Raw genomic sequence first — 12,943 nt, 5'->3', positions numbered from 1 at the left:
CCTTTGAAAACAAAAAACCATGGGTGGAATTGGTTTAACGTTATATAACTTGAAAATGAAAACAATATGGGACATTTCAAAAGTACTCGCATATTTTGTCCCATCATATATAAGTTCAACCAGCAACCTGTAGTATCACTGGAAACGTAGGTTGTACTACAGAAAAACAACATTAGTCTAGTTAATTGAATGACATGCTTCTATATACCTAAAATTATCAGATATACACTAATCTGGAGCAAAATTATATGTTCGCAGTTTGTACCACTATGCAGTGGGACTGTAATGCGGGTACTTTTAATATGGGATAAACACAACTTGGTATTTTTTCCATGTTTTTCCATACAAAAGAATCAATTTCAGTTTTTTTTTTGATAACAATTAAGTCGATTCCCGATGATAACTCAAAAGTGACAAAAATCAATATGGGACAGTTATGCGGGTACCGGCAGTATGGGCAGATCCGGATATAGACGCTGGGGGGCCGGGGCAAATTTGTTTGTGAGGCCCCCTTTTCTCAAAACATCTAGAGGTAACGTTCAGGAAGGTGACGAGCAAAAAAAAGGTCGCCCTTGGACTAGGGGGGTCCCTTCAATCGGAAGGCCCGGGGCATTTGCCCCCCCCCCCCTCAAATCCTCAGGCGCGGATGGGGAATAAAAATATTTTTACAGTCGCAACGGTTTGTTTGATTGGCATAGTGTATTTGACAGAGTTGTAGAAGATAATTTGGTTCTTCCATATTTTTGTAGTTTTTATGAAAAAAAAAATAGATTTTTAAAAAATGAGCATTTTTAGATAATTAATTTTAATTTTTGTTTCTCCTTTTTTTCACAAAAAGAAATATTTTTTTCTTAAAGTGTATTTTCTCTTTAAAAACACAAAATTGTTATCTACAACTTTGCCGGAAACTTCATACCGATCAAACAAACCGTTTTGGCCCTATAAATATTCACAAATAGCATTTTTCAATAGCTTCTCAAAAATGAGTCGTGTTCCAAAAAACTAAACAATTAGCACAAAATGGCATCTTTTGCCTAAAGAAACGTCTATGCAAAGTTTCAGCCAAATCAGAAATGACAATTTGAAAAAAATTAAAACTGGGACATTTTTGTGGAACTGCTCATTATCAATACCAGTACAAATCAACATGACGATACAATACTAACACCAGTTAAAACGGAGCGGAGCAGAGTTTAGAGCATGATTTGCGTTATGACCAACACGCAATCATTGTACTAGTTCCAAACTACATCAACAAATGCGCTAAGACGCACAGTTTTGTAGTGGTTTCGCACCATTCAACTTTTGCGTGTAGGAACAGGAGACAAAGAGCAAGAACTTAAATTTAATTGACAAGGGATAAATCTTAGAGATGGATATTATTCTTCTTATTTGCATTGAAAATAATATAAATTAAGTTATTTTTCGTTTAGTTTAAAGTAGAGAATATCAGTTAGAGTCAGAGCAATCATTGTGCGTTTTCAGAGGACACATTGCTTGAACTTTCGCATGTATGAAGTTTCAAATGAAATTTTATTTTTTCAACAGTGGTGTACTCAAACTCATAACTAAGCACTTCCAACGTGGTTTTTGGTGACACCGAAATTTTAAATGTGCCGATTCGACTGACGCTTATGTCTTTAGTGATTTCTGGAAATCGAATAAGAAATTGGCATTAATGACCATCTTCTGAAAATACATACATATCTCTTGAAAAATTTTTATACCTAATTCATGTTTTTGTTTTTAAAATATGTAGGAAAAGGAGACAAACAAAAATTTTTGGCGATACTTGCGGTAATACTTTATTGATATTTAGACTGAACTTTAAATTGAGTAAAAGTGGCATTCTATTTTTTTTATTAACGTTCAATGTAGATTCCAAAACTATGTCAAATTACAACATAATTCATTAAAACACAAAAAAGAAAATCACCGAGAAAAACTTCTAGATATTTTATCTTAGGCAAAACAAGATCGTAAATGCTACTTGTTGTGTTTGACTGAAATGTTGAATCGATATCTGAATTTTTTTTCTAGATATTAATTCAATATTTTAGTGGAATGCACAAAATTGCCGGGTTTGTATCAAATGCATTTAGCATTCGATATCGTGTTACTCATATTATTACTTTTACTAATTAACACCACGTCAACAAGCAGCATTAACACGATTGACTGTTTGTTCTATCGTTTTTTTGACTTCCGATTGGTTTCGTTTACCCTTACTCATTTCCTTGTGAAGATGCTGGGTTCACATGACATTGATATCTTTTTTTTTTTGTAGGCGATAACTGTTTGCAATGCCCTGGTGATAGACTAAAAATGCACTCTTATCAATTTACGAGCATTTGTGAGAGAAAAGAAACAGTAGCGGGTTAGATTACCATTATCAATTTATGGAATTTAGACAGCTATTATAATCTTTCGATTTTGGTCGTTATTTTATTTAGTTGTTGTGCAAGAAGTATTTTTATAAGCGTTTTGATTAAAATTTTAAAACGAAAGATTGCTAACTTTACACAACGCAACAGAGCCAAACGAAGGATCCGCGATTTGAATTCTCATCGAATTACCGAGACCTGCGCGCATTGACTTCACTTCGGTAAGATCGCACACAATTGGCCTTCTTGGAAGAGCACCGCGCTCGGTTCGCGTCAGGCCATGTCCGATGCCTCTCCGTCCATCCATCCGTCCGATGGCCCCCGGATTGGATGAGCTTGACTTCATGATTTGACTTGATTTGATTTAATTTTCTGGAGGCAATTCTCGTGAAGACGCTGCATGAAGCGCAACGAATTTGATTGCCCCTCGCAGAATCGCTACCGTATCGCATCATAATTGTTAGCATTGGATCTTTTTTTTTTGCGATTTTTACTGATGCACTTTGATGCAACGTAGAAAGATGTACCTCAAACACTGATCATTACCGGTGTCTATTAAGAGTGAAGAAAAGCAACAGTAAACACCAACACCGTCATTATTATCATCATTAAAGTCAATCGCGTAATGAGCGCATCTACTGCTGTTGCAGCAAAAATGAAACTTTTTTTCTATTGCAAAAATGAAAATGATATTGACTGATTTCGCACTGCATTTGAAAACCGGAATGACGATAGTTTTTTTTTCGTTTTTTTACTCTCACAGAATGCCATCCTGGTTGCAAAATCGCTCGAGAGTCCGGTTAAGAACAGCACGCCGCGTCCGTTCAGTCGGCCCGCGGACGTGGAAGGCGGTAACATTTCCGACCGGCTCGGAAAGATTAAAACGTCTTCGGAGAACTGGAAGAATCGTGTCGGTAAGTTGATGAACCAGATAAGATGATTCACGTTATCAATTCACCGTCCAAGCAAAATGTGTTGTTTTTTTAAGTTTGATCGCTGTTGATTGTTATGAACGAGAAAAAGTGTGCAAAAATTAGAAAAAATGAGTCAACGAAAAACCGTACCGGTTCAACAAGCATGATTCACAACTTATCGCAAAGCCTTGCTCAAGTTTGTTTGTCACAACGGCGATGCCATCGCACAACCTCTTTCAGGTACAGGTAGACCTCTCTATCAGGTGACCGCGTTCACAGTGGCATGAAATTGCTAGATTCGAAATTATCAACAAAAAAAAAAAGAAACAAAGAAACAGACAATCATGCATGATTACGGTAGCAAACAAGGCAGTTGCAAAAAAACATGCTTTCAACTATCAGCAAAACTTTAAAATGTATCCGATGCAATGCTCCGGGCGGTCGCACATTATACCTCCGTACTTTCTAGTGCGTAGGTACGTTTTAGTAGAGGTTTATATTTTTCCAGTTATTTGCACAACAGTTAAAATTAATGTTTGTGTCTTGTTAACATACACCCTACAAACCGAACCTTCCTAACCGTTTTTTTCCTGTTCATTTCTTTTCCTTCTCAGAACTCTCGGATGCCACCAACTTCACGGTGGCTGGCCGAATGGCCGCCGCCAAAGCACCCAAGTTGCCGTTCATCAAATCCGACAGTAAGCAGTCGCCACCGATGAATGTGTTCCGCAGTGTCAACCCGCCACAGCTGGGTCTAGCCAAGAGCCCATCGATGATGGTGTCTTCGGTAAGCACCTCCTCAATGCTCTACAGTCCCTCAGCCATCTCGAATGGACCATCACCACCGGCTACGGGTCCCGTAGCGGCACTGGCCGCCGTGGGCCAGCAACTATCTAGTCACCTCAGTCAACAAAGAACCGGAAGCGTAGGAGTGGACAGTTTAATGAAGCGTAGCATTAGTGTGCCCGGTGTGCCTTCCTGTGCTACCGGGGTAGCCGGTGGGGATCTTAAGTCCCATGCTGCCGGCGGTTCAAAGGTTTCAATCCCAAAGCTGGACGACGAAAGCTTTGGCAACTTTTTCACCAAAGTCGAGAAAACCGTATCAGCTACTAGCGCCATTACCAGCAGAAGCAGCTTTGCCTCCTTCAACAGCAGCCATAGTAGCGGTTCCGGGGCGGAGGTTGTCATCGGAGATTTCGACACGCTGAAGGTCGACAGCCAGCAGCGGTTAACGCAGAAAAAGGTCATACAGGGTCCGAAGCGGCGCGGAGCGATGTCAAAGAATCCACTGAAGAAGCTAGCAGCCAGAGACGACCTGCAGACCGAGTACACCGAGATCAAAACAGGTATCGCCGACAAAGAGTTGAAGAGACTCAAACTAGAATCAAGTAAGTGTGTGTTGTAACACTTTTTGCCTTTTCCTGCTCAGCACTCCTCCTAGCTGTTTCTATCTCTCCGCCGCCCTTAATGTGCTATTCGCATATTTGTTTCCATCCTCTTGCCCTCCCTATTAAGCCGTCTCGGAAACGGCGACGAAGGCACTTTTGCGCGCACGTTGGTGTTATTAATCGCTTTCTAGTTTCAAAAAAAAAAATCGTATGCATCGGTAAACGTCCGGGCTTGAGTGTACTAGTACTAGAGATGCGAATTGCGATTTCTAGTTCACGAATAAACGCTAGTATGAAAAAATAAAAGAGAATAACCTAATAATGTTTTATTAAAAAACTATACAGTTAAGTACAGTGATTGCTAGCCGACGGTGCAATTTTGCCACACCCTCCCTCCGGGACCTTTCCTTTCAAAGCAAACCCTCCAACCATGTATACATAAACCGACATATCTAACAGCACTTATCTAACTTTTCCCAAAAAAAAACAAAAAAAAACACCCTGCCGAACCGTGAGTGCATCCCGCTGTTGGTTCTTTCTGTTTCTGTTCCTTTCACTCTTTCTCTCTCTTCCATGACCGCACCTAGTCGCCAAGACTAGCAATTTGGCCATTGAAGCGCTCGCCGGGTTAGCTTCCGTGGAGGATTTCAAGTCGGTCGCACTAAAATCTAGCACCCTTCCGCTGAACCAGAGCTTCGTCCCGTACCGAACGCTGATGTTGCTGCACGTCAAGGGCCGCCGCCATGTGCAGACGCGACTGGTGGAACCAACGGCACGGTCTATCAACCGAGGCGACTGTTTTGTGCTCGTTACTCCGGATCGCCTGTTCGCTTTTCTTGGCCAGTACGCGAACGTTATCGAGCGTTCCCGAGCCAAGGAAATTTGTGACGTGATCGTGCGCGATAAGGATCTGGGATGTGGAGCGGCGGCCGCGACGATACTGAACGATGGAAAGTTTTGCAACGAACGACAGCTGCGGGAGTTTTGGAAACTGTTGGGTCGGGGACAGGAAGACGAGCGAGCGGAAGTTTGCGATGCTGGCCACGCCGACGAGGATGAGCTAATCGAAAGCTGCCTGATGGAGACGAATAAAGTGTACGAGTTTGACGATGATATGCTGGTGCCGTTGGAAGAATACTGGGGTGCTGTGCCCAGGATTGCAATGCTGGATCCGAAGAAAATTCTCGTGTTTGATTTTGGCAGTGAGCTGTACATTTGGAATGGCAAAAACGCAACCGGGGAAGCGAAGAGAGCGGCCATCAAACTGGCTCATGAAATGTTTGCACAAGAATACAGCTTTGACATGTGCCAGCTGAATCCGATTAATTTCCCGGAGCTGTCGGGTGACCGACAGAGAGATGCTAGACGAGTGTCGAAAGCGGGCACGGTACGTCCCGAATGGTGTCTGATTGCTAAAGTTACCCAACACATGGAAACTGTTCTGTTCCGGCAGAAGTTTATCGATTGGCCAGATATTACGGTTCAGTTGAAGGACGATGGGTTCCAGCTGGGGGATACTCCTAGCTTGGAAATTAAGCCGGTTGATGGTAAACGGTTGTTTGAAGGGGAACCCTATGTGGAGCCGAACTTGGTACTGGAGAACACAAACCTGGGCAGAGGTAACTTTTATTACGACACAGACTCGATGCGTCATTACGATGTACTTACGATTTCGGTGACCCAGTGGGAGATCGACGAGTATGAGTATAAGGAAATTCAAGGCAGCTCCTGTGGACATTTTTACGCTGACGAAAGTTACACCGTGCGCTGGACGTATCAGGTGAGTGTTACCGTGAGGGAACTCAGTGGAAAGGTATCCAATAGAAGCACCGTCGTGGGTCGTGATCGTTGTGCTTATTTCTGTTGGCACGGCTTAGATGCTCCAGCCAACGAAAAGGGAGCTGCTGCCCTGTTGACCGTCGAGTTGGATAAGGAAAAAGGTGCTCAGGTTAGAGTCTCACAAGGTCAAGAATCATCCGCTTTCATTCGACTGTTTAAAATCATGTTCATTCACAAGAGCAAAAAGGCTCCTCGAAACGCATGGCGGTTGTACATTATTACCGGTAACTACCCGGAGGAGACGGTGTGCACCGAAGTGACCTGCAACGCACGGCAGCTCCGTTCGCGTACGACGATGGTGCTTGTACATGGCGAAAAAGGACGCGTAATTTTGTGGAACGGCTGCAAAGCACTTCCTCACACTAGGGAGGTTGGAAAAAATGTCCTCAATGCAATCATCCAGAGTCGATTCAGTGAATTATTCGACGAAACTCTTACCACGATCAGCTCCGCCACACTGGAGGAAGGTCAAGAAACGCACGAATTTTTAGAAGCCATTGAAGGCAGTCAAACTCGTCACCAGTACCACTCGCTGCTTGGTTCCCAGCAGGACTTCCGCTTCACCCCTAGAATCTTTAACTTGACCAGTATCAATAATGGTAACTTTGAAGCTACCGAGTTGCAGTACAATCTACGCTCGCAGGATTTACCATCGCCCTACCCATTCCGGCAGGATGAATTGTATAACGTTCGACAGCCAACGATCTTCATGATCGACAACGGTCACATACTGTGGCTGTGGCAAGGCTGGTGGCCGACAGAGGATGGTGCAGGAAGCGATAGTGGTAGCAATAGTGGCAGCGAGAATCACAGTAGTTTCGACAGTAACCGTTCTGGTGAGAATCGTTGGCAAACCGAACGGAAGGTGGCAATGGAAACCGCCGTCGCTTATTGGAATGCAAAACATTCCAACGCTCCCAGGCAGCTGATTCTTGACGAGATTGCAGTTCACAATGGCAACGAAAATGGTGGTACTAAAACGGAACCGGGGCTACCGGACGAGAACGGAAACGGAGCTGTCGATGAAGTTGACGTTACCATTAAGAAGCGGCCAGCTAGCGGTGATGAGCCGAATGATGAGAATTGTGATAATACAACGTCGTTGCGTAACGGTGTGGATGGTGGTGTTCCGGGACAGAAGCAACTGCCGCTGGCCGACGGAATCAACGGGTACGTGGTTTGGGCTGGTTTGGAACCGCTGGAGTTTATCGCTATGTTCCCGGACTGGGAGCAGCGAGATGACGTCGCCGAGATTAATGTGCAGGTAGGGTGGGGTTAAAACTAGGTTATAGGTTTGTTTCGGCTCTTGGTTTTAAATATATATTGGGGTGAAATTGAAAACCACTCTGTAAGATGATGTAACTTCTGATAATGTTCAAGAGCTGAAACAGACAAAAGTCTGGAGAGTGTCGATGGAGGACGAGAACCCTAATAGAGGGATTTCACGCTAATTCACCCAGTAGCCGTTGGCAGAATCCTCGCAGACATTAGTGAGTTTGAAGACAGCGATAATTAAAAAAAACATTTTTGTATATCTACTTGAAATCTCATAAAAAACTAGACGTCCTTTTGAAAAGGATGATTACTTCATTGCGAATTTTTCTATAAAAACAGTAGAATCTACAACATTTTGGTCAAAGAAAAAATTAGGAAATTGTTTATAGTTTTCGAAAAAAAAATTAGGAAAAACTTTGGTTTTCAAGCAGCAACCGATTTTTCCAAACTCACACTCACAAAGCTCCACTGAAATCTAGGAGACTATCGCCAACTCTACACACGAGTTTGCGTGAAATCCCTCATACAATAGCAGAGTAAACAAATAAGGTCAGTATCACTCGTTGTTGGTGCCGTTGGATGGCACTTGAATGTATAACTAACTGTAAATTACCTGCCCCCCGGCTCCCTCTGAACGCATTTCACGCAAATCTGACCATCGCTTTCCCTACCGTGCGCGCGCGTTTCTTGGTTTGAAGCTTCAGCAGCTGTGACATTTGTTGTTGTTTTCTAATAGCAAATCCTTTGTACTCCTCCAAAGTGAGTCACTGTTGTTTGATTACTCGGTCATAATGAGGTTTTCCCCTAACCACTCGTACACTTCTACCGGTTTACAGCACAGCGTGTATTTGCACCATTTTAAACGTCCCATCTCCATTTTCTCATCTCGTCAACAGGATGGCCGTAAATCCGCCCCGCAACCGATCGCCAGCAGCCTTTCGCTTCTGTCCCGCAAGGAGTACCCACTATCGGTGCTACTGGAGCGTCCTCTTCCCGAAGGTGTCGACCCAACCAAGCTGGAGCTGTATCTTCACGAGCAGGACTACCAGGAAGCGCTCGGTCTGACGAAGGCCGAGTTTGACCAGCTGCCCGCCTGGAAGCAGACCAAGCTCAAAAAGGAGCGCGGGTTGTTCTAGAAATATCACCCACAAATTAATTCTTTACCATGAAACACAAGGCGGAGGTGCACAGGCCGATGCTGTGCTTAGAGATTTTAACCATCACTATTTTCTATTTTTTTGGTCTTTGTTTTATACGTTCGTCTGAATCTTTCCTGGCTTTCCGCGGGCAGGTGAGCAGGACTGACAGACACGATCAAATTTTCGATGCGATCGACTTTAGAATTTTTTATTTTGGTAGTCGCTTATTTTTGTTAGAAACTTTTTGCTTTTTTAAACAGTGGCGCTCTCAGCCGATTTTCTACGTCGGTGTTTGTGCTAGTGTTTTAAAAAGGATCGATAAAAGCTGGGAGCGCCTCTTGGGATATCAAATTATGCACACGAAAATATACATTAAAAAAAAAACAATTCTATAACTGAGATTTCTTCTAGTTCCAAAATAGATTTCATTTAGCTGCTCTGCTTTATTTTAAATTGGAAAAAAAAAGTTCTGACTGCGACCTACATTAGCTGGGCATAATATAAGTAACGAATCCTGGAGTGTGGAACCAATTCAACCTATCTAATTGAACCTTAAAGCGCAGACGATTTCATTTCCGACAGCAGCATACAAACTAAATATATGCATAGGTTTTCTCGCCATAAACAAAAAACTTCAAACAAGAGTGTAAAAATGTAATTGTAGTAATGTTAGTACTGTGTATATTCTGTAGTCGCTTAACATATTGGATTATTATGGTGTTTTTGTTTGTTATTGTGTGAAGCAGCCACTTTTTCCCCAGCTATTTGTGTAGATTTTGTTTTGTTTTTCAATAAATTATTCGATGCAAGCAAGCAAACAAAGCCAACCCCTTCTCTCTTGCAGTGATAGCGATGTAAGGAAGTATGTTTTATTAGTAAACTATATTAGCTTTTAGTGCGATTGAGCATCTTCTAACTACGAAAAGAAGCCCGTACTTAAGAAATAAAAAAAAAACAGCAACGAACTGAAATTCGTGACACACTGTGAATTGTGACACACCATTGTGGAGAAGACATTTTATATGAAAAAAAAAAACAAACACTTTTTATGCAAACATGTGTGTGCTGTAACCGAAGCGAAGAAATAAATATTAACAGAGAAAAAGCAAGAGGCATTATCAACTCTGTGTTCCATAATAAAACGAACATTACGATTAGCCCACGAAAACAAAAATAAATCCCATTATTAGAGACGATTGGCATTGTACTGCTGAAATCAATTGAAAAATTGCATATACACATTTACGAGAGTAACACACATTTACTACGCAGCCAGAACAGTATACACACTTTTTTCTAGAACAAAACAAAAAAAAAACGCAATAAACACAATCATTAATACAGCCTCATCTACTAGTGTAAATGATTACATAGTACTCATAATCAACTTCTACCATTGAAAGAAAACAATATACACATATAAAAGTCAGAATACGACAATGAAAGTTTCCCAACCGCATAAAAGAACAGACAAGTGTGATGAAATCAGTTGGCCCAGTTTGATTTACCAAAATATCAACCGAACATTTAAAAAAACTTAAACTAATTTCCACCGTCATTAAAAACAATAGGTAGCAAACAAACAAAAAACACACACACTGGAAGATGTCAACCAATTTTTTATATGTTTCTTCGAAAATTGTAGTGAATTTGATCGAGGAACAGACGACAGAAGAAGGAAGGAAGTCGCCATGGCTGACGGACATAATTTGTATGAAACTAAAGTGCGAACTACTGCTGCATGCAACAGTACATAAGAAATATCACACTGAAAAACACAACTTTTTACCAACAAGCGGCCAGTTTTTCCTAATTTTTCCGAAAGAAAAACCTTTGGAAGGAAACGTGTTCCCCATTCAACTTCAAAATCAGCTGTCCATTGATTCGCCTATCATTAAACTGTTTCTGTATAATTTGATTGCTCAAAAGAACGTTTCCAGCCCAAGAACTTGTAGCTCGATCGCAATTGCTTGTTCGGGATGTAAAAACAGTGGAGACGCAAAACAAGGAATCACTCGGAACGAAAATGTTGCAATCACAAAAATGACTATAAAGCATTTGCAACATCACGGAGCAAAATACGAAGTTTCTGGCCTAGGGGGAAGTCGTTAGAATTTTTGAAGCGAAATAAGATTTTAGTCTGGATTCTGGAAACTGGATTCTACCAGAGCTGATAAATGAATATGAACCGACAGACACGATCCGATAGCACATCGGAAAGCTGGTTATTCTACAATAATAATTATTGTTGAAAAAAAAAAACTACGTATGGATTCAAATCCGAAAGTTGAAAGACTCACTGTTTAGAAACGCGAGGTCTTCATCGATTCAGTACAAGCCAAATCGAAAGTCTGTATGTATGACATTTAAAATATGTACTGCAAAGCACATCCAAAGCTGTTGAAGTGAAAACCGGTTACTAGAAAACTATTTTCCAGAATCAGCGTAACCAGAAAAAATGTTGATATGAAGGATTAGTTCGGTATACATAATTTTTTTCTAAATTATTTTTAATTTTTTTGGTCCTTTTGGCAAGTTTTCATTTTCATAAGTTTATATGCGGAAGACCCTTCCGAATATGAACATATTTTTAGGCACAAATCCTCTACATGTGAGAGGAACTTGCTTTTTTGCATGGCTTTTTAGCCGACTTACCTGATACCTTTTACTACCGTTCAAAGCTTGCATATCATTTGTGTAGAACATGGGACTACTGGGATTTGAACGGTAGTTTGAGTAAGTGCAAATTTTTTTCTGAGTCGCGAGATTAAAGTAAGCTACGATGGGCGAATAGACCCATCGTAACCTTTTTAGCGTGGTTTGAATTTTACTAGGAAATTTAGCAAATTTGTGGAACATATTCTGAATTAATAGCAGTGCAACGGTGTTTTTTTTTAAAAGTTTGGGAAAGGTTAGCCTAACACATCATTAAAGTGAAGACTATTCCCGAAAACAATTGCCCTACGAGAACGATCCGGTAAAGTGTCGCAAATCTCCAATATTATATGGTAAAACAGGCGTTCTTGATAGGACCAATGCACCACTAGCGTTTGGTGATATTCCTGCATCGGGGTCAAGTTGTTTTGGAACAAGAATCGCAACGGAAAAATTCACAGTGACAAGAGGTAAAAAATTGAAAACCAACCATGTTTTCATCACTGTCGCCACCACTGTCGGCGCTCGAAGTCGAAACATTTCTTATGTTCGATTTCAATCGCAATTTAGGTCCGTCCTCGCCAATAACGGAGAGAAAATCGGTTAACAATTGATTCCACTGAGGGTGAATTAATAAGGGGTTAGGGAGCATAGTTCCTATTGTAATTAGAAAAGATCAGTCAAGTTTTTAACCTAAAACATAAAAACCAATAAATACAGACTAATATGAATACAAATGGAACTGAAGGAATGGAGTTTATTTGAAAACCCAATGACATTGGGAAAGTAAGCAGCATAACACGGTGCGTTTCGCAATCGTTGCATAGTGACATTTTGGTTTTGCCCAATGTTGGCAATTTTGATTTGTGGCGCATTTGAAGACATGCACGGCAGGAAAATGATTTTTCTTCTGGGTAGTAGGGTATCGAACGTCTTCGTCAGTGGTTTTCTTCGGCAGTTTTTCTGCAGCAATCTTAGGGAACATACTTAAATGACGTAGCATTTTTTTCATGATTTTCAACCCCCCCCCCCTCTCCCCTCGTAGCATTTGGTCACATTAACCCCCCCTGAAAAAAAAACGTAGCATTCGATTAACCCCCCGTGGTAACGTATATACAACAAAAAATACTTGAAATAAAATCACCATGTCTAGTTCAATTTATTTATCACTCATACACTCGTGACAGCATTTCATATGATTTTCATAAACTTCGCTCTGGATTATGTCTCCTGCTTCGAAGGGTTTGTGTTTTGGTACGAGAAGGATAGATGTTTATGCAACTTCGTGTGATCTATGTCTGTAGAAAACACAGAAAATGTTCCGGAATTCGCAAAAAAACTAATCCTTG

The 12,943-nt window shown here is 41.2% G+C and overlaps 1 protein-coding gene across 11 annotated transcripts in view; it reads left to right on the top strand.

Annotated features, from left to right (window-relative positions):
* Window positions 1-10,734, top strand: part of LOC129722765 (supervillin) — a 433,084-nt gene extending 422,350 nt beyond the window's left edge. For 8 of the 11 annotated variants that reach the window (XM_055676480.1, XM_055676481.1, XM_055676479.1 and 5 more), the window contains 4 exons: window positions 3,148-3,298; window positions 3,913-4,686; window positions 5,274-7,789; window positions 8,697-10,734. In XM_055676480.1, the coding sequence (XP_055532455.1) occupies window positions 3,148-3,298; window positions 3,913-4,686; window positions 5,274-7,789; window positions 8,697-8,936 (3,681 nt within the window). In that variant the 3' untranslated portion in view covers window positions 8,937-10,734. Of the gene's footprint in view, window positions 1-3,147; window positions 3,299-3,912; window positions 4,687-5,273; window positions 7,790-8,696 lie in introns of those variants that run through there. The other 3 variants (XM_055676487.1, XM_055676485.1, XM_055676484.1) reach the window with 3 other exon arrangements.
* The last annotated feature ends 2,209 nt before the right edge of the window (window positions 10,735-12,943 follow it).

This window comes from Wyeomyia smithii, chromosome 2 (assembly GCF_029784165.1).
Source record: "Wyeomyia smithii strain HCP4-BCI-WySm-NY-G18 chromosome 2, ASM2978416v1, whole genome shotgun sequence".
NCBI classification, from domain to species: Eukaryota; Metazoa; Arthropoda; class Insecta; order Diptera; family Culicidae; genus Wyeomyia; species Wyeomyia smithii.
Note: the sequence above shows the minus strand (reverse complement) of the source record. Positions and strands in the feature narration are given on the sequence as shown.